Source organism: Chinchilla lanigera, unplaced genomic scaffold (genome assembly GCF_000276665.1).
Source record: "Chinchilla lanigera isolate Chin_1 unplaced genomic scaffold, ChiLan1.0 scaffold00112, whole genome shotgun sequence".
Lineage (NCBI taxonomy): Eukaryota > Metazoa > Chordata > Mammalia > Rodentia > Chinchillidae > Chinchilla > Chinchilla lanigera.
The window spans coordinates 5,560,536-5,582,585 of NW_004955513.1; the positions used below are offsets into that span (position 1 = coordinate 5,560,536).

General features: G+C 44.8%; 1 protein-coding gene across 9 annotated transcripts in view; it reads left to right on the top strand.

The window, feature by feature from the left end:
* The window catches only part of Ehmt1 (euchromatic histone-lysine N-methyltransferase 1), a 151,114-nt gene that overhangs the window by 69,090 nt on the left and 59,974 nt on the right, over positions 1-22,050 (top strand). For 7 of the 9 annotated variants that reach the window (XM_005408627.2, XM_005408628.2, XM_005408624.2 and 4 more), the window contains exons 5-10: positions 4,063-4,220; positions 4,571-4,759; positions 12,839-12,916; positions 14,377-14,497; positions 18,090-18,221; positions 19,770-19,915. In XM_005408627.2, the coding sequence (XP_005408684.1) occupies positions 4,063-4,220; positions 4,571-4,759; positions 12,839-12,916; positions 14,377-14,497; positions 18,090-18,221; positions 19,770-19,915 (824 nt within the window). The remainder of the gene's footprint in view (positions 1-4,062; positions 4,221-4,570; positions 4,760-12,838; positions 12,917-14,376; positions 14,498-18,089; positions 18,222-19,769; positions 19,916-22,050) is intronic. The other 2 variants (XM_005408626.2, XM_005408630.2) reach the window with 1 other exon arrangement.

Sequence of the window (22,050 nt, forward strand, 5' to 3'; positions counted from 1 at the left end):
TTTCCAAGATCTAGCCATTACAAATTGTGCCGCTATAAACATGGGTGCACATATATCGCTGTGGGAGGATGTTTTCAGTTCTTCTGGGAAGATTCCCAGAAGGGATGGCTGAGTCCAATGGGACCTCCAATCCTTGAGGAATCTCCACTCTGATTTCCACAGTGGTTGCACCAGTCTACATTCCCACCAACAGTGGAGAAGGGTTCCTTTTTCCCCAGAGCCCCTCCAGCGCTTGTTATTGTTCGATTTTCTAATAGCCGTTCTTTCCAGGATGAGATGGAGTCTGTGTTGTTTAAATTTGTGTCTCGTGAATGACCAGTGATGTTGAACATTTTCCATATGTTTATTTGCTGTTTATATTTCTTTATCTGAGAAGTGTGTATTCATTTCAGATGCCCATTTTTGGATTGGGTCTTTAAATTTGGGAGGTCTACTATTTTTGAGTTCTTTACATGTTCTGGATAGTAATCCTTTACCTGAGGAACAGCTGGCCAACATTTTTTCCCATATTGTGGGTTGCCTCTTCACTCTGTTGGTTTCTCTTGCTTTGTGCAGAAGCTTTTTACTAAGGTGAGGTCCCAGTTGTTGATTTTTTGTGATATTTCCTGTGCAGTCGGGGTTTTATTTATAAAGTCTGGATGAAGATATTTTTGTCTTTATAAACATTTCTTTGCAGATGATGTACAAATGGCCGCTAAACAGATGAAGTTATCCTTAACATGACTAATCATGGGAGAAATGCAGATCAAAACTACAGTGAGATTCTACCTCATACCCATTAGGGTAGCTACTACCAAAAACAAAATAAAACACCAAAAAAACCCTGTAAAATAATGCGTTGGCCAGGATATGGAGAAACCGAAACCCTTGTGCACTGTGTGTGGGAATATAAAATGACACAGCCAGTTGGAGAACAAAAAATTAAATGCAGGATTACCATGTGATCTAACAATTCTGCTCTGAATATATACACCAAAGAATTGAAAGCAGGGTCTTAAAGAGTTAGTCTTCATATTTGTAGAAGCAACATCACAATAGCCAAAAGGTGGAAGCAGCCCAACTTCCACTGATGGATGAATGTAAAGCTGAATGTGGCTTATTGTTCACCTTTACCATTATAGTGGGATTGAACCTTGAGGACATTCTGTTCAATGACGTAAGTTAGTCATCCAGGGCAAACTGCAATTCCATGCATATATGAAGTCCCTAGAGTAGAGGAAATCATAGAAGGTAGGTTGCTAGCCACTAGGGGAGCCAGGAAGGAGAAGTTAGTGTTTCATGGGGACAGTTTCAATTTGACATGAAGTTATGGAGTTGGATAGAGTGATGTTGTACAACATTATGAATGTATACTTAATGCATAAGATGGTACCTTTTGTGTGTATTTTTCCACCACCACAAACAAAAAAGGGAGAGAAGAACTTACTTCCAAGATCGATTCTTACTTCCATCCCTAAGTGGCAGTTGTGGAGATGGCTGTGCTGCAGAGGAACCCTGAGGGCGTCCCTCCCTAGCACCTTGTGGCATCCTTGGACCACTCTGAGGAGGAGGCTGTCTGCCTTGGCAGGTGCCCGTGGGTGTTTGGCTGCCTATGTGACCAGGTAGAGCTGGAGGGGTCTGGACCCTCCCTGGGCTTGTTGGACAGGAAGGGAAGAAGGTAGCTCTGCATGGCAGGGCACAGCATTGGGTTCTGCTCCCTAGACCCTTTTTCCTGCAGTCTGCAGGAGGAAATAACAGGGCTACAGAAGCACCTGTTTGTAGACATTGCAGTCATTTCCATGCTGGCCTGGAGCCCCATGCATTGTGGTGTTAACATTTGTTTGCCACATGTCAGCCTGTTAAGGACCATCAGAATGTCCCTGTTCTTGGTTCCAGCAGACTCCCTGACCCTGTTGCTAGGTGCGTTTGTCTCTCTTGCCTTCACTCTGCAGGCCACTGGAAGTCAGCAGACTGTTTCTATGAACAGGCAGGTGGTACGTACCTTTGGGTTGTCGGGCAGTAGAGATTTCCACGTGGGAGCCAAGCCTGAGAGTAGCCACTACCTGTGCAAGATGAGCGTGGCTGTGTACCAACAAAGACTGTTCATGAAGCAGGCAGCATGCCCCGGACTGTTCATTGGTTACCGTGGGTTACTGTGACAAGTGAAGAACAAATATCTACTGTGAAGTTATACCTGGTTGTCCCTTAGTATCCATGAGGGATTGGTGTCAGCAGCACTGGCTCTCCCTGTGGTTACCCAAATTCATGGATGTTTAAGTCCCTTGTATAATATGACACAGTATTTTCACAAGTCCTGCACACACTTGTGTAGCCTGAAAATCATGCTGCCTGAAGCACTTAATGCAATGAAAGTACTGTCTATAGATGTTGTACCATGTTGTTTAGGAAATGACAAGGAAGAATTTGTATATATTCTGGGTGCAATTTTTTTTTCCCAAATACTTGCTTTCTTTTTTATTTTTATATTTGGGTAGCCTTGGGGATTGAACCTATGACTTTGTACAACCTAGGCAAGTGCTCTACCACTGAGCTACATTCCCAGCACTCAGATATTCAGTCTGTGGATGATTGAATCTGTGGCTGTAGAAACTATGGATATGGAGGCCTAACTGTATGTTTTTAAAACTGAGAGACTTAAAAGTTATCAGAACACCAGTTTGCTCCTCATATCCTGCAAGACAGAAACAATCAAGATGTCAAGCTGGTGATGATGGCAAATGCAGTGTCGCTGGGGAGCCAGGGATGAGTGCTGCTTAGGGTAGATGTGCTGTAGACCTGTCAGATGTCCAGCCGTTGATAGTGGAGCTGTACTTCTCTGAGGACCTGTGCTGTGGCATCTACCTCAGGAAGCGGGCTGCAGAGTGTATGGGGCCACTGTTTCATGCTGGTGTCATGCTTCCCTGGCCCCAGCACCCCAGGGATGTGTGGTAGCCTGAGCTTTGGTTGGGCCATACCTGAGTGTTCTTCCAGCTTTCTATATTATAACTAAAACATTTATGTTTTCCTTGCACTCTGTGCTAAAGCAATGGTTTTGGATCTTTTTTTTTTTTTTTGGCTTTTTTTCTCCAGTACCAGGAACCGAACTCACGACCTTGCACTTGCCAGGCAGGCGCCTTTGCCGCTGAGCTAAATCCCCAGCCCTGGATCTTTTTTTTTTTAAACTTGGAGTTAAATCAAAACGGCTCAAATTCTCATTACATAAAATCCTTCACCTGGGCATGGTACTGCACCCCTGTAATCCCAGCACCTCGGAAGCTGAGGCAGGATTGCTGTGAATTTGAGGCCAGCCAGGGCTACATAGTGAGTTTAAGGCCAGCCTGCACTACCAGGTGAGATCTTGTCTCAGAAAAACCCCTTCACTGAAGCTGCTTTGTCTAATAAGGTGTCTAGAGTCCTACCCCTACTGGATTTCCTCATGTTGAAAACAACTGCCTGAGCCCTAAAATTGAATGTTCACAGTGAGCTGGACAGTATGACAGGGACCTTTCCCCCTTATTCTCGGGTTGTTGGGTGAGGGTTCTCCATGGGCCATAGAGCTCTACAAATGATTATGTGTAGAGGCAGGGTACCTATTCCTCACTGCAGAGAGAGATCACAGTGTCTTAGGATGAGTGGACTGGCCTGGCTGCCCCAAGTGGGGTTGTGATGCTCGTCTCTTCCTTCTCAGCCCTGTGTTCTTTCTGCAGCACACAGTGTGGGGCATTTGATAGGGTGAGAAGACTTCTTGGGCAGAGTTTCTCATGCCTGAGGCAAAGAGTCTGGGTATGCAGTGTCTCAAGACCTTCTAATAGTTTCAGGTTTACTGCCTGTTGTGTTGTTCTGCATGAAAAGTGATCTTGGAGGTGTTTTACTTCCTCTGCAGTTGATAACAAGTGAGGGAAACCTATCAACCTTGTACTGATGCCCACAAAAGTGTATCTGAGAGGGCGGAGTATGTCGATAATTTTAGTAAGCAGATTTTGTAAATTGTTTCCAACCTCTGAAAACAGTTGAATTGTATTTCTTTTCCTCTCTGTCCCCTTTTGGATTTTTTTTTTTTTTTTTTTTTTTTTTTTTTTTTAGCTTGCTTGCCTTTTGTTTTAGCAGCTGCAGTATCTCGGAAGAAAAAACGAAGAATGGGAACCTATAGCCTGGTTCCTAAGAAAAAGACCAAAGTATTAAAGCAGAGGACGGTGATTGAGATGTTTAAGAGTTTAACTCATTCCACTGTGGGCTCCAAGGTAAGAACAATGTGTGAGCTGTTTGCCGTGATGCTTGTTTAGTACGTCTCTGTCTGGGCCTATTTTGGCTGACGAACATCCTGTGTGATCATCAGTAATCTGATGAGTTTGGTCCTTGTGAAGGAGCCAGAGCTCTTGATACCTCTGCTGTAAGGCACAGCCTGAGTCCAGGTGGCCTTTGGAGACTACCATGCCCCTGCTCTAGCACCCGCTTGACTCTTCTCAGGTGCTGGGTACTGCTCGCTGCCTCTCTGGCCCTAGCAGGCTCCTGCACCTCCCATCATCTGAGGCTCACAGCAGAAGGGGATGTGCAGAGGCCCTCCTTGGGTTGTGCGCCTGCTGTGTTCCAGGGTGAGAAGGCCTTGGGCGACAGCACTCTGCATGTGAATGGGGAGAGCTTGGAGATAGACTCGGATGAGGATGACTCGGATGAGCTCGAGGAGGACGAGGACCATGGAGCTGAGCAGGCTGCTGTGTTCCCCACGGAGGACAGCAGAACCTCTAAAGAGAGCATGTCCGAGAGTGACCGTGCCCCAAAGGTAGGACCACAGTTTCTTGGGTGGGGGCTCAGGTGAAGGGAATCACAGAGTTGACTGCAGGTCCTGAGAGTTATTCCTAGGCTCTGAGGAAACTTCTTGTTTTTTAGGTTTTTTTTCTCTTTCCTATTTACTTTGACTTGGACTTTTGTGTTTTTCTCTAGAGTTACTAGCTTATTTTCACCTTAGGAGTGGTTATCTTCCTATGTAGCATCATTGGTGTAAGCACTGCATGCTCTTAAGCTCCAGGTTGGCAGGCATAAGAATATTAGTAACCCAAAGTATTTGCTGGGCATGGTGGTGACACCTGTAATCCCAGCACTTTGGGAGGCTGAGGCAAGATGATTGCAGAATGATTGTCTTTAGATTGTGTAGCCTGGAGCCGGGCGTGGTGGCACACATCTGTAATTCCAGCACATGGGAAGCTGAGGCAGGATAGCCATGAGTTCCAGGCCAGCCTGAACTACATTGTGAGACTTTGTCTCATAAATAAATAAATAGCCTAGCCTGGACAATTTAACAACATAGTAAGAGCCTACCTTGAAATAAAAGGTAAAAACGGGGCAGGTGATGTAGCTCAGTGTAGGAGTGCTGGGTTCAATCTCCAGTACTGCCCAAAACAAAACAAACCCAAAGATAACTGATGTCCTGCTATGCCCCTCCTATGGCTGGTTGTGTTTGACCATGCTTGCCTCATTGTATCCTTGAGTGGGTTCATGGAGGAGCTGCTGTACTAGTGCAGGTCAGGGCCTCTGCCCTTCCCTTGCAGATGTGTGTCCAGGGTGCTCTGTGGCCTGTGGCTGCTTGTGCAGTTGTGGAAACTCCTCTGTGTGTCCCCGTATCAGGGCACTCTGCACAGACAGCCCACCCTGTCTAAGGGTGAGCCTTGCCCTGCCTCAGCTTCCTGTTCCTCCAGCAGGCCTGGCACCATCAGCAGTTGCCCTAGGGCTCTGAAGCTGCTCCTGGGCCTATACATTGGCCCCAACATCTCAGGAAAGCATAAAGTTCTCAGAAATAACTTTCTGAGTGGGCTTTAAAGTTTAAGCGTAAATGTATACTCTTTCGAGAGGGATAAATTAGAAGTGTCATGTTTGACAGGGAAGAACAATGGGAGGCTAAGAGTCGTGCTAACGTATTTGTGGTTTATTGTCCAAACGTGTCAGACTTTTTTGAGGAAACTTAGAACCATCTTTACGTTAGTTATTCTAAACTGTTAGAATTTAGTTATTCTAAACTGTTAGAATTAGAAGTTCCTGGGGATGCTGTTCATTGATTTGTTTGAAAATTATAATCCTGTTGTTTAACTTTTGTACGTTCAGTAGGGTTTGTGCTGTGTGGGTACCTGTTTTTACAGGCTTTGAAGCAAATTTTTAAAATGTTAGCTGGGCATGGTGGTGCACACCTGTAATGCCAGTATGTAGGAGACTGAGGTGGGAGTCTTTGAGTTCTGACACTCAATCCCCACAATTTTGAGGCCAACCTGGGCAACATAGTGAGACCCTGTCTCAAAAAAAAACATAAACAAAATGTTACCCTCAACTCTTAATTATTCAAAATAAATTTGATGGAAAATGTTGACATTAGATAAAGTATTTTAAAGTTTTATTTATTTAAAACATTAGTTTTCTTTTGAGATAGAGAGTATAAGGAAGAAAACAAATAGCATTATAATTCCATTGTCCAGGTAATCCTCTGTGTACTTGCAATCCTCCCCTTCCAGGCAGGACAGCCATTTGGGAAGCCTTTTGTCTCATCCGTTATTTTAAGAACAAGGAGGAACCTATTCCAGAGTGGCAGTCATCTCTTTTCCCCCACTCTTCAGCACAGATCATCATTTCTGGTGTTGTTTTTTGTTTTCTTTTTTTAAGACAGGGTCTTGCTGTGTAGCCCAAGCTGGCCTCAAACTCACAACAATCCTCCTGCCTCAGCCTCCCAAGTGCTGGGATTACAGGTGTGCACCTCCACGTGCGGTACAAATCATCATTTCTGTGGCTGCATTTACTCCTTTCTGTGACTTTTTCTTTTGTAATAGGCAATTTTGTAATACTTCAGGGACATTTTATAGCAGACCTTGTTGAATATACTCATGGGTAATAAAAGTTATCAGCATGTTTTTGTTGTTGAGAGAGCATCTTGCTATGTAGACTAGGCTGGCTTTGTACCCTAGCCTGGCCTTCTCAAGTTCATGATTCTCCTGCCTCAGCTTCCTGAGTTCTGGGATTACAGGTGTGTGTCACCATATCCAGTTTTAAAACTTTGAATTTTGATGTCAGATCACGCATGCAGTTCCTGCTCTCCTACCTGCAGAAACCTGACTGTGGTTTTTCTCACTTTCTCAGGATATATATGGTGGGAATTTCTTTATTTTACTGTTAAATTATGAGTGAGACCCACAGCAATTTCTCATGTTTAGTAGCCATTGGCATTTGTTGTTCTGTAAGTTCCCCACTCTGTCCTTTGCCTGCTTTTCTGCTGGCTATACATCATTTATAGATGGGCTCCCAGGAGCATTGTATGAGCCTGGAGTTGATCTGTCGGCTTGATGTTCCCCACCTGCTGGTGTTTGGCCTGGTCTATAGTGTCAGACCTCAAAGGCACTGGTGTGTTCTAACTTCAGGGTTCTGTGTTCTAATTACCATGAACCCACCTGCCTTACTGCTGATTTTTCATAAATGGACACAAGCTGTCTTCTATACTTCTTTGATTTCATTCTTTCTGTATAAATATTTGATTCATATAGAATTCATTTCATGATAAAAAATGAGGTAGACATTCTCAAAGTGGGTGAGTTTTATGGTATATAAATTTTGTCTCAGAATTTTCAAGGTAAAATGTGAGGCAGGGGTGTTGGGATTTCTCTGAGTGGCCGAGTCAGTTTCTACTCTACCTCTTGCCTGGTATTCCTTCTCCAGCTAATTTAAAATGCCAGGTGAATCCTATACATACCAAATGGCATGTGAATTTATATATTTCTGGATTCTGTCTGAGATTCACATCTTTCAGAGAGGATATAGACACTGAGTAACCATAACTCTGAATATTTATAAAATAAAAAATAACTAACTTTCAAGCCAACCAGAGAAGCAAGATACAGAAGCTGAACAAATGTGAGGTTAAGCTGTGGGCTGAAATCACTTAAGATCCTAAATACAAAAGTCCTATATGAAACAATAGTCAAATGCAACTATGTAGTAAAATAATAATGACTTACTGGGCATGGTGGCATGTGCCTGTAATCCCAGCACTCCCCGCATTCAGGAGGATGAGGCTGGAGGATCACTGGGAGTTCAGGGCCAGCCTAGGCTACATAGTGAATTCAAAGCCAGCCTGAACGGCATAGTAAGACCTTGTCTCAACCCTTCTCCCTCAAATAATGATTACAAGGGACTAGGTGGGCCTTATTCCAGTAGGATATTGATTCATTACTAGAAATCTGTCAATAAGATTTACTAAATTAGGAAATTAAATGTGAAAAACTATGTGTATGTTCATGAAGTACTTTAAGCTGGGTATAGTGATATGTACCTGTGGTCTGGTTACTTATGAGAGCAAGGCAGGAGGCTCACTGGAGCCCGGTCAAGGTCAAGGCCAGCTTGGGCAGCATAAAGCAGGATTCCATCCTAAAGCAATAAAGAAAGAAAGAAAGTTATTTTATAAAGTTCAGCTTTATGTTCTTTAAATTTGGGGGATTATTTTACAGTTAAACATAAAAATGAATGTATAGTTGGGCAATGATAAAAGAACACTGTCCTTATATGAGCTCACCCAGGTCAGACCCTTGAGTTTCACCTGCCCTTGTGAAGCCTCCTGCCTCTCCTAAAAGTGACTGTCACCTGAATGCTACCACTGTGGAATCGTTTGGTTCAGTTTCAGTATGTTTGGGCTTTTTATATTATTTGTTAATCTTTATTGTTGCAGAGTAGGAGTTTTCTGCGTGGACTGGGTGAGAGTTTCTGGGTCACCAGGATCAGAACTGTTAACCATAACAATGCTGAGATATTGTCTGTCTCCCAGTCTCCTTCACAGGAGGGACTATGTTGTGGTTTGAATATTCTCATCCTGTATTTCTGCTACAGTAAATGTCTTCAGTATAACCCGTATTAACCAAAACTATTAATGATTTTCAGTAATTTTTTCAGAGTACATCCTGAGACCAGAATGTCTTGAGAACAACCATGATACAGTATTCCTTTGTAATTCTCTCCTGTCTTGCATGTCCATCTCACTTTTGGTGGGCACATTGGTAGTTTCTGTTGGCACCATTCCCAGTGTCTTTTTTTTTTTTCGTTTTGAGACAGGGTCTCGCTCTGTAGTTCAGGCTGGCCTTGAGCTCACTTTGTAGCCTAGGCTGGTCTGGAACATGCAGTGATCCTTCTGCCTCAGCCTCCCAAGTGCTGGGATTACGCCGTGTGCCACCACGCCGAGCTCCCAGTGTCAATGCCATTAGTATCCCCGTGCATGGCTGATTCCTTGAAGCACACAAGGTGGAAGTCTCCATGCCAGTGTTAAACCACAGACACTGCCACACTGGTGTGCCAGTTTACATTCCTGCTAGCTGTCTATAAGCACTCTGTCTGCTATGCTGACCTGCCAGGGTCATACCTGCCCATCTGCCGAGCATAAGAGTATGCATTCATTTTATTTTTAATTTGCACTTCTTTGAGTGTCAAGAAAATTGAATACTTTTCAGTATCTTTACCACATGGATAATTTGGTGAAGTGCCTATTCACATCTCAGTCACTCACCTATCACGTTGCTTGTGCTTTTGGAAAACCATTTTGTAGGTATTGTTTGGTCTGGAAATGCTGGTTACCATGATGTCTTCTTTTACTGTGGCTTGGAGGCTCATTGCAAAAACCATGATGGCTTAGGTGCAGTAGTCATTCTGGGTGCTGGTCAGGGGAGAGCTAGGCCCTTGCCTTGCCCTGCATCTGTAGCTGGGCGTGGTGAACAGAGTTGTGTCCCATAGTTGAGGACTGGCAAGGATGGCTGGCACTTGGCAGGGTCAGCTTTGGATCTCCTGCCAGCATCCCCAGGACAGGTGCAGGAGCCATATGTCTGCTTGCTTGCCTTCCCCCCCCTCCCCCCCGCACAGGTTTCAACTACACCAGACTCCGCTCCCTTACTTATTTAGTCCATGTCAGCTGTTGTCCTTCTTTCTTCTATTTACTTGGCATCTCAGCTTATGCTTTCTGTAGAACTGACATGTGTACATTTACCACGTGGCACCTTACAAGCTAACCTTCATTCCCTCCTTTATAATCCCTTTGCTGGAGTTTTGGGAAGGGGTAGAGTTAAGGTAGTTTCAATGCTTAGTCTTGTTTAAAATAAAACACTGCCCAGTGAGTTAAAAGAACACTCATAGCTGGTTGTGGTGGTACACTTGTAATTCCAGCACTCGGGAGCCTGAGGCAGGAGGATCACGGTGAGTTCGAGGCCAGCCTGGGCTACAGAGGGAGTTCAAGGCCAGCTTCAACTACAGAAGAAGACCCTGCCTTAAAAAACCAAAGGAAACCCCAAAACCAAAAACCAAACAAACAAAAAGAACAGTCAGAATTAAAGCTGACTAAAACAGTCAGACTCCTACAAAAAAAGTTTATATGTAATGGTAAAATTCGAAGTACTACTGTCATCAGTCATAAAATGAGAACAAGGTTGCTGCTTTCATTTCTTACATGAGCACAGTGGTGTTGACTGTTCTGTCTGATGCTATAAGAGAAGAGTCAGAAAGAAACATTAATATTTAAAAGGACAGAAGAGAAGAGTTCACTGAGAATGTTATTATCCATCTGAAAACCCAGGAAAATCAGCCAAAAATTACCACAGCTACTTTGAGCTGGATTTCACAGGATCAAGATTTGAAAACCAGTCATTTTCACGTGTAGCTAGAATAATCACTTAGAAAATGTGATGTTATCATCATCAATACAATCAAATACCTAGAGATTTTTAAAAAAGACTTTTCTAAGTAAAAAAAACATGGATGTCCAGATAATAGTGAAGAGTGAGCAATGCAGGAATAACTTTTAACAAAAATGATCTTCTCTTTATAAGGGAAATAGTAGAAGTTGGTTGAAAGAGGTTGAGAAGAGATACATGTTCATGGAAAAACCTGTCTTTTGTTTGAATGGGAATATGCATTGTGTCCCCCATAAGTTCAGAAATTTCCACCAAAGTCCAAGTAGAACCTTCTGCAAGGCTGCTGACTCTGTAGGCTGTAGAGACCCTTGACTCTGAGGAGTCAGGAGGCGAGAGCACAACAGATGTCACCAGGGGAACCACCTGCATGTCAGGGTGAAGACATGTGAGTGAGGCTCCCAGGCTTCCATGGCAGACCTGTGTGTATAAAAGAGACAGGCTTTGTTTGTTTGTTTTTGTAAGAGAAGGGTTTTAAATTAGTATCAAGGTGTCGTGAACTTTTCAGTAAATGTTACTGGAACAACTGACTTGATTTTTCACTGGAAAATAGAGGCCAATGCTTACATCTTGGTGTATAGTGAATGTAAACTCGCATGCCTGGCAAGCACAAGGTCCTAAGTTCGATTCCCGTTACTGGAAAAAAACAAACAAACAAACAAAAAAGTAAACTCCATTCTAAAGTTAGATAGTGGTTGCATCACACTGGTTATGGTTAAAAAAAACCCAAAAAACAAAAAACAACAAACCCTACTGAATTGTACACTTTAAAGGGTCAGGTGTAGAGTAGGTAAATTATATCTTCCTAAAGCTATTACTTTAAAAAGAATTTCAGAGGATTTAGTGTTTACACAGAATAACCAAACTGTGGAAGAAAGTGTTAGAAACTGGTTTTCTGATCAGGAGTGGGAAAGGCCTTTTAGGACAAGAAGCAGATGAATAGATAATGTGAGAATCAGAAGCAAAGCCCAAAAATCTTGATAGGAAAAATATAGATAGTGTATTTAACAGCTAAAGGTTTCTATCCTGAGTGTAGCCACTACAATAAGAAAGCAGACTGAGTTGGAAATTAACTGAGGATGAGGTCGTACAAGACCTAACAGAGAAATAGACGAGTCGTGGACATTACAACAAATACTCAGTTGTTCCCGTCATAGGGAAAGTGGGACCCAAGACCGTGGAAGAGTGGGTGCCTCTATGGGTGTTATTGGGAAGTTCCCACTGGAGCTGTTTTGCCCTTTGACTAAGGAGCCCCCCATTTGTCTGAGTCTGTGAGTTTATTCTGAGGATCATGGCTTGTATAAACAAAGCATGGCTCAGATGCGAAGAGTGCAAGGAGTGCAGGGAGTAGTGGAGTGACGGGGTGTGCACCCTACAGATCCAGATGGGCAGGCGAGGGCAGGAAGGGAAGTGTGCATGTTTCAGTGCTTTTGGCACTGAACATGTCTTTGTGCATTACTGTTGTAGATAGAAAAGATAAATACAGCACAAAAAACAAGATGTCTCATTCTAATGTGGAAAGAACTCCAAAGTGTATTTGTGATTAAAGAGTTAGTTCATAGAAAGAAGTGTGTCTGTTGCCTCCTCCTAGACAGACAGGGCAGCCGGCCCACTGTGGGGGCTGGGCTGGGGGTGCCATAGTAGAGCTGATTGCGGGAAGGGTGAACTGGGCTCTTACGTGGGTGGACATAGCTTGGGTATTGCTTTGTGGCCTGTGAGAATGTTTTTGCTATGTGTACTTTGTTACTTTTTACTGACACCTGTCCTTCCTTGAGTGTGCTGTCCTTGTTAGCATAGTAACTTCCAGGGCCCACTGGGTGAGTTTGAATGCACGTAAGAGTCCTCTTCCTGTCACGGTCTGGCAACATTGCCAAGGAGGAAGCCTGTCTGGGATGGGGAATCCTGTTGGGGAGCAGGAGCAGAAAAGCAGGGTATGTGTGTCTCATTCTCTGTCTGGACCTCCAACCCATCCTACTTCGCCAGGGTTGGCTAGGCAAGGCAGTCCAGTGACGGTGCCCCACACCATTCACCTGTCTCTAGCACATACCATCAGTGTGGTTTAAACACTGTGTCGGATCTGTTGGTCTACACTAAAGGAGCTAAGTGTTTGTTTTGTTTTGTTTTGTTTTTTTTGGTTTGGTTACCCTGGACATGTGGCCGCCCAGATGGATGGCGAGTCGGAGGAGGAACAGGAATCTGCCGACACTGGAGAGGATGAGGATGGTGGAGACGAGTCTGACCTGGTAATCTTGGCACGGGTCTGGTCACAGCTGAGGGCTGAGCAAACAGGTTGGGTGATCCTGCCCTAGGTACAGCAGTAGGCCAGGCAGGCATGACCCAGGGCTGCCTAGTGTAAGGCTCTGAGGGAAGGGTGTGGTCCCACTTGCTAGTGTATCATGCATGAGGCGAGTGTGGATGGAGTGACTGCTGTGGGCGGACTCGTGGGCTTTGAGGTGGAATGGACTGAGCTGCCAGAGTCAGGGATGTGAAAGGTAGGGTCTTGCTGTGCCTATGCTGAGGTCTCTTATGCGGGGCAGCTGAGGGACAGATATGGGGCCCGAGAGTCTGTGGGAGCATGGAGCCTAGAAACCAGGAAGCATGACAAAACCAAGTCAGGGTGAGGCATCAGGAACCCTCTGTGAGAGCATTGAGTGGAGGAGATGAATGGCCTGTGAGTTCCAGAAGGAAGGCTCTGTGCTGTGGGGAGAAGACCTGAGGCCAGGAACTAGTCTGGACAGGGAGAAGGTAGCCCTTGGTGCCAGCTTGCCACCTGGTGAAAGATACTAGGAAACACCAGACACTTTTATGTTAGGTCTTGTAGGGATACCTTGTTTCTTAGGGTGGTAGAGGGAACAGGGTCGAGGCAATGGCAAACTTTGTGTATAGCAGATTTAGAACTTTCCCTCTCCCCACAAAATTTTTCTGGGTTTGTAGGGACAGGCACTGGATAGTGCAGGCTTGTGTGCTGAAGATGGTTCCCCAGCACTGTCCCTTGGGGACACCTGCACAGACCTACGCACCAACCCCAAGGCCATGTACTGGGCCCTGGCAGGACATGGTCTGATCTGAGTGGCTGGTATGCTGTGCATCTTTCCATGTGTCAAGCACAGCATCCTGTGCATGTGTATGTGTGATGCGTGCCCTGATACTTTTCTGCTCTGTCAGCTTGCCTGTCCCTCTCTAGCACGAGCTGGGCCTAGGAGAGCATGCCAGGTGTCAGGTGTGATTCTTGCAGATACCTTATAGTATTGTTTACAGCTTCTTCCCATGTTCTCCATGTAGAGAATTGGTGTGGCATGGATTTTAGGGCACAGTGAGCATTGATTACTTCTTTCCTAATGAGCAAGACAAATGCATAATGTGATTAAAAGTGAAATCTCTTTCTGCACTTATTTACTTAGTTCCTGAGTATAATTTTCCAATGTATTCTTTTGTGTCAAACACAAACAAAAGTTACAAACTCCACTTAATTTTCTTGGCTCTTTTACCTTCAATAGGACTGAGTTTAGAGACATGGTTAAGGAACAGCCTGGGTAGCTTTAGAATGTGACCCAGAGAAATGTTTAGAAGTGAAGTGAATCATTTAGAGAAAGAATCAAGATAAGCAAGTATTTTATTTTGCAGGCAAACAACTCCTAGTCCTTTTTGCTCTCAAGAGCGTCCCCTGCTTTGCTTCTGACGTACCTGCCCTTTGGTCCTCCAGAGTTCTGAATCCAGCACCAAGAAGAGATTTCTCAAGAGGAGAGGAAAGGCTGACAGCCCTTGGATCAAGCCAGCTCGGAAAAGAAGGCGGAGGAGTAGAAAAAAGCCAAGTGGTACACTAGGTAAGTGCAGAGGACTGTGGGGCTCAGAGACCAATCTAGGGCTTGAAGAGGGTCCATTATTAACAGGTGTTTAAAGTGACACTCTACTGGTTTCCTTCTGATTAATGTAGTTGATCCTGGCCTCATGCTGAACACTTGTCCAGGGTGACTAGCAGTCTGTGACTGGTAAACATTCCTAGGCTGCATGGAGGGATGAGGTCTGTGGCCACGTGGCTTTTAGGCCTTGGATTGGCATTTCCTGTTCTGGATGTAATTTGTTAAGGTGAATGCAAGGAAGGGAATGACCCTTCAAGTTAGAAGGGGTTAAATGGCTCATGTGTCAAGGGTCATTTCTTTTACAGGTCCATTGAGGTGGACTTGGCACAGTTCATGAGTTAAGAGATGTATAACCATACCATATAAGAAGCCAGCCTGGGGTATATAGTGAGTTGTATAACCATACCATATAAGAGATGTATAACCATACCTCAAGAGCCTCTGCCTTCTACTGCCATCCCTTCCCTGCCCCAGGCAGTCTTGATCTGCTTCATTTCTGTGGGTAGTTAGCACTTTGTAGAGTTCTTTGTGAATGGACTGGTTCAACATGGACTCTCCTTTCCTCTGATTCCTTGGAGTTTCATTGTCAGGCTGGTTCCTGTCCATTGCTCAGAAGTGTCCCATCATGTGGCCATGACGTATGTGGCTGGCTCACCACCAGCTGTGGGTGGGCCCTGGGCTTTTCCTGCTTGGGTTGTCAGAGAGGGAGCTGCTGTGGATGTTGGTGTGCCCTCTTCCTTGGATGGCACTACCTAGGAGTGGCATGGCTGAGTCATGTGTTGTATGCTTGATTTTTGTTGGGCGGGGGGACGACTGCCAACCTGTTTCTCAAGGCACAGGTCCTGCTTTCTGTTCCCATGCAGCACTGTGAGATCAGCTCCCTTTTGTCCTTACCAGTGCTTGTTAGGCCTGTCCTGTTACGTTTTCTTTTTGTTTGCTTTTGTTTTTGTGAGACAGGGTCTTGCTACATAGTTCAGACTGACTTTCAACTCACTATATGCCCCAGGCTGGCCTCGAACTCACAGCAATCCTCTTCCCCAAGGCTCTCAAGTTGTGGGATTACAGGTGTGTGCAACCCACCATCTCTGGCTTTCCTCTGAAGTTCAGTGGGTTCCAAGGCTGGACAGTGGTGTCTCTGTATAGTTTCAGTTTGCTTGTATTTTATGAATAATGAGGTTGTGCTTTTTCTTTGCTTTTGTGTTTTTCCTTTCTGAAGTGTGTTGTATCTTCTTTTGCTCACTTCAGTCAAGGGTTTGTCTTCTCATTAAGTTGTAAGGGCTCATTAAATATTCTGTATTCAAGTCTAATCAGATGGATGCTTGCCTATGTTTATAAGTAGTCTGTGGCCAGTCTCTTCACTTTGCTAATGGTATGTTTATTTATCTATTTATTTAAAAAATATTTTTTTAGTACGGGGAATCAAACTCAGGACCTTGTGCTTGCCAGGCAGGCACTTGTGACACTGAAGTATATATCCCCCCCCCTTTTTTTAATGGTATGTTTAGGGTAAGAATGACAGTTAAAATTTTTTGTTGAAGTTTAATTTATGAATTTTTTTTTATGAGTCTTGTTTTTTGGGCTTGAAGAAATGTTTAACCACCAGGTGTGGTGGTGCACACCTATAATCCCAGCACTTGAAGAGGCTGAGGCAGGGAGATCACTTCAAGTTTGAGGGCAGCCTGGGCCTCACAGTGAACTCAAGGCCAGCCTGAATTACACAGTGAAAGAAATCTTTGACCAAGCCAGGTCACCAAGGTTTTGTTCCGCATTTCTTGTGAAGTTTTTCACTCACGGCGTGTGCACATAGTCCTTGGTACATTTGGGGGAAGTGTTTGAGTGCAGCCAGAGGCAAAGATAAGCTTCCCTCCTGAGACCGGCAGTTCATTGGCTTATTGGTTGAGCTGACTCTTCTTTCCCTGTTTAGTCACGTTTGTTGACAGTCAGAGTGTGGGCTGTTGCTGTGCTTTCCAGTCTGTTCCATTTACTTACCTTCATTCTACCACAGAGCTGCAGCGCTTACTCTGTTTCTTCTTGCTTTAGGTGTGCTTCTGCCCTCCTGACACAGGGCCAGTGTTGACTGGTGTCTGGGGGGCCAGACTCCTGGGTCTATTGGAGTCATTATTGGGTGGGCCCTGAGCTTTTCCTGCTTGGGTTGTCAGAGAGGGAGCTGCTGTGGATGTTGGTGTGCCCTCTTCCTTGGATGGCACTACCTAGGAGTGGCATGGCTGAGTCATGTGTTGTATGCTTGATTTTTGTTGGGGGGGGGACGACTGCCAACCTGTTTCTCAAGGCACAGGTCAAATGCCTGTGAGACTGTCCTGTCCTTTCAGTTGTGTTTCCTTTTCTTTTCACCTTGGATTATGCACTGAGCCCAGAATACCAGTATGGGTTTACTGTTGGCTGGCAGAGCACATTTGTAGATCTAAGACTAAATGTTTGGAGGATAGAGATTTCCTCTTTGTCATCTTGACTGTAACTTGTCAAATGCATGCCTAAATATTTACTCACATAGGAGTTTGAATTTTATTTCTATATGTGAAGTGTTTAAAATTACTTAAAGATTTCTCACGTTCTTCATGTGTTGATGATTTCTCAAAAGTGGTTGACTTTTCCTGTTTGTCTAAGATCTAGGTGCAGAATACAGTGTGAATTAAAACACTCAGGAACTGTGCCTCAGTATTAATGGTTCAGTATTCTCAGTCACTGAAACAGTATTCATGACCAGTATTAAGAAGCTTTACTGTAAAGCATGGTCATTTGCCCTTTGCTGGTGTTAAATATTATTTGTTGTAAATGAATACTTTTCTTAAACTTCCTTAGTGAAACACCCTAAAACTTCAAATACCCAATTTTTTTATGTCTGCCCTCCTGGGAAATGTGGACAGGCTGACTTAAGTGACATCCCACTTACTGCCATCCCATGTCGTCAAGGATGAGGGGGCCACAGAAATCTCTCTGTGTACACCCCTCCATACATACCCTGTAGCCCTCATCTGCAGTACTTCTCCTTGGCATATTCAGGTTTTATTTCCTTCTAGTGAGTGATGTTCTTTTTCACAGACACTTTGCCTGTCCTTTGCCTGGGAATCCCAGGGTGACAGCCAGAACAGAGGGAAGAATGGTAGTGCCTTTATCCCCTGCAGATTTCCCCAGCTACTCTGCATGTTTGGGCTGTTTCTTTAGCTACTTACATCAGTTGGTCTTTCAAACATGTTTTATTTTAATGTGATTTACAGGACATATACCATATATTTAGCTATTTTCTGGATTATTTCATCATGTTTTATTTAGCTGGCAAAGTTCCAGAGAAATATGTATTCACATGTTAGTGCCTCGTTTTTCTTGGTCCAGTGGCTACCCAATTGTATGAGGTAGACATGAGGAATTAACAAAATGATGTCCAGGGGAAAAACAGCAGTGAAACTGGATGGCCTAAGTAATGGTTATTTCAGTTTGTATTCTGAATGTGTTCAGTAGAAATAGCCCCTTTCTGGGGAGTTAGCTTTGGTTGAGTGTGGCTTCCACAAGGTTCTCATGGTGTGCTTTCTGTGTGTAGGTTCCGAGGCCTGTAAGTTGTCACCAGGGAGCACCGAGCAAATGGCTCCAGGAGACAGCTCTGGGTATATGGAAGTCTCTCTGGACTCACTGGATCTTCGTGTCAAAGGGATTCTGTCCTCCCAAGCGGAAGGTGAAGATCAGTGTTGTAGCTGTAACTGGCACCACCATCTTGTTCTTTGTTTGCTGATCTCATCCTCTGTATTAACCTGATGCCCCCTGGTGGATATTAAAAGAAACTTTGATCAATTGCATCAGTTAGAGGTAATGGAACAGATATGACACAAAGTAGGCTTGCCAGGTCACTCACAGCATGCACACAGGACCAGGTTGCTGATACTTGTGTCTCAGGGTTTTCCCCACTGTGATACACTTTGTGCAGAGTCCCTCATGAAAGTATGTCCCCTGCCCCAACCAGGTCTAAGATTATAGCAGGCAGTGTAAATTTGAATCTGCTTTTGGGTGGCCCCTGGGTCTGGTTGGGAAGTGTGTTTTTAGCTGGTGCTGAGTTCACAGTTCTCAGGGATGTTCTGCAGTGGGGTGAAACATTCATGCCTTTCAGTCACAGGTACACCTGTGGCTCCTGCTGGAGGTTCTTGTGTAGAGGCCATGGAGATTTGCCCTCACTTTTCCCTCTCTTTTTCCCTGTTGTGTCACCTGAAACACTTCTGTCAGTGAAAAGTAACTGATGGTTCTGGGAAACCTCTGTGAAAAGTTATGCAAGGGAAAGTATAAAATCCCATAGCTATTTACATCCACATGGATTTTACAAATATGAAGTTGTAAATTACTATAGGAGTTTAAAAATTTTTTTCGAGACAACAAATAACAATGCAGGGGCCAGAATGGTGAGTGCCAAATTAGAGAGGTTAGGAGGAGAAGGCCAATTGAAGCAGCTTCTTTACATCCCATGGCATTTTATAAACTGGCCTCTTAAAATGTATTTTTGTTTGATAAATGAGCACCGATTGGTCAGTGATTAGTATGTTCTGTCATGCTTTTGATTTAGAGAATCAACATCTTGAAGAAAAAACAGCACTTTAAGCTCGTGCTTAAAGTGTAGAGTTTGGGACCTGAAGAGAGGTAGTGGTAGAGCCAACATTTGGACAGCGGAGGCCTTAGGATTGTTGATTGAATTTGGCCAGTGAGGGCAGGTGGCATTCTAGTCATGGTTCAAGAAGGCCTGGCTTAGCCAGATGTGGTGGTTGCACGCCTGTAATCCCAGCACTTGGGAGGCTGAGGCAGGAGGATCACTGTGAGTTCAAGGCCAACTTGTGTCAGAAATACTGATTTACTTTGAATTCTGCTTTAGCTTTTCAAAGCCAAGTGAGGAAAATAGTAAATGCTTTTTGTATGTACAAACCAAGATTTTAGAGTTGCTGATGCAGATGTGGCTTCTCTCTTTGGCTTATGGCAGGGGCCCCAAGGACATGGATTAGCACACGTTTTGGGGACTAGCTGGTGGTATATGGGGAGACAGGTTTACATTACCCTTACATTATGCAGGGCAGTGTGCAGCAGGGCAGTGTGCAGGTGTATGTCCTTCGAGCAGTGCTGCTGTGCTGTACATGGTGTTGCTCATATTTCCCTACATGTACAGTCACTGTAAAGACATAGATTGCTCTCAGTTGGCCCTTTGGTGGTCAGGGTTGCATAAGCTGATGCCTGTCTGTGTGACTAGGGCTGGCCAATGGTCCAGACACGCTGGAGACAGATGGCCTCCAGGAAGTGCCTCTCTGCAGCTGCCGGATGGAAACCCCGAAGAGCCGCGAGATCACCACCCTGGCCAACAACCAGTGCATGGCCACTGAGAGCGTGGATCATGAAGTAAGCAAATTTGTTTTCAACTTAAAACAGGAACAGAAATGTCATGTGCAGAAAGCCCAGTCCTTCCCGTAAAGCCACAGACTCTGGTAACCAGGGAACCCAAGTAGGCTGTGAACAGAACTATTTGAGCAATTAGCTTGAGATAAGAGTCCACATGGACTGCTACCTGGCCCTATTGCTCCTGGCAGGACAATCCTAGCCCAGAGGGCCAAGCATTGGTTCCTCGAGCTGTCACTTCCCTCTGATCTGTGACTCAGGATTTTCACATCTTGTTCCCTCCAGAACAGAGAGATGCCTGTGCTGAGAGGTTTTCAACAGCTTTTGGACAGGATTTCTATCAGCCCTTATAGCACCATTCCTGCAGCTGGCTGTGGGGAGGGACTGAGTGATGGGCTGGTTGGTATGAGCCTGATAGGTGCCTTGTATAGTCGCCTGGCCCTCAGCGCCCTCCACCCTGGCCTCACATTCCTGTGGGAAGGACAAGGCCAAGGTGGCACATTGTTCATCTGCTCCCCAAGGAGTGCTTCTGGCTGTCATTTCAATGAGGTTTCTAGTTCTTCTGTTACTGAAGCTATTCTCATCAACTAAATCATTGAATCTTTAGGATGCAGAATTAGCATCAGCAGCAACTTACCCAGCCTCCCTGCTGATTGGGTGTTGTCCTGAGACTTTGTACACAGAACTCCTCGCTTTCCCAGGTTAGGGCAGAAAGGCAGGTGGTGCATCTGAATCAACAGCTCCAGGGAAAAGCAGGAATGGATCTGTTGTCAAGGTCAGCTGTGTGTCCCAGCTTTGGGGTGATGCTTTTGGAGATTGGCCCAGTGGCTCTCACCTCCAGTGCTTATTGACATAGCTAGAGTTGCTGATTCAGTAGATCTACCAGGTCTTCCTAGAAAGTTCCAGTTTCTACCTGTACTGCTGGTCCTCGGACCACACATATAAAGAATCCCTGGTCCTCCCCTTACCTTGCTTTGACAGTGGTGTTTGGAAGATCTAAGGGGATCACATCTCTGTTTAGAAGCTTATTTCTCGTATGAATTTAACATGCTGTACCCAGGTTTGCAGTCTGAAAGGCACCCCAGAGGAAAACATCAGCATCTGCTTTGCTCATCTTGTCCCAGGCTGGATGGTGGCCTCCGTGGCTCTCACCCAGCAAGGCTTCTCACAGATGCCTAATCCCCCTCTGAAAGACTAATGTTACTTGCCACAGCTTTGTCATATTTGATCTCCCCACCGAGACCTTGCATCTGTTTTTTTTTTTTAAAGGAAGTTTTCAAATGAGAAAGTTGAAAGTGTGGCTCACCCTCCATGCATTGCTCAGACTTGGCCTTTGCCAGCACTGGTCTTGCCTTCTCACTGCTCCTGGTTTTCAGCTACCTTTTTTAAGCTAACCCCATTTTAACACTACATGTTTCAGTGTGAATCTCTATTAGGAAAAACACATGTTCTTACATAAAAGCAATGCACATGTTACATGTGGGAATAAAAACAGCTTTGTATTTTTAAGTAATTCCTCATGCATGGTCAGTCCATTCATCATGTTTGTCGTCCTCCAGTGTCAAGTCTTTTACATCTCTTCTAATCAAGAACATTCTCTCTGCCATCCCTTCTCCAGTTTTTCATACCTATGACCTGTTAAGGGAGCTGAGTCCAGATTCTGGGTTCTGATCTGTGACTCAGGATTTTCATAGCTTCTTCCCTCCAGATCAGAGAGATGCCTGTGCTGAGAGGTTTTCAACAGCTTTTGGACAGGATTTCTGTCAGCCTTTAGCGCCATTCCTGCAGCTGGCTATGGGGAGGGACTGAGTGATGGGCTGGTTGGTATTTCTATCAGCCCTTAGTGCCATTCCTGCAGCTGGCTATGGGGAGGGACTGAGTGGCGGACTGACAGGTGCCTTGTGTAGTCACCTGGCCCTCAGTGCCCTCCACCCTGGCCTCATATTCTCTGTGGGAAGGACAAGGCCAGGGTGGCACCTTGTTCATCTGTTCCCCAAGGGGTGCCTCTGGCTGTCATTTCAGTGAGGCTTTACACTTCTGGGGTTCTTCCTGAAACTAGTGGCTAGAATTCTTTGGTGTAAATGAACTTTCCCTCATTTGCTAGGGCTGTTTTGATATCTCTGAAATAGGTTCTTTTA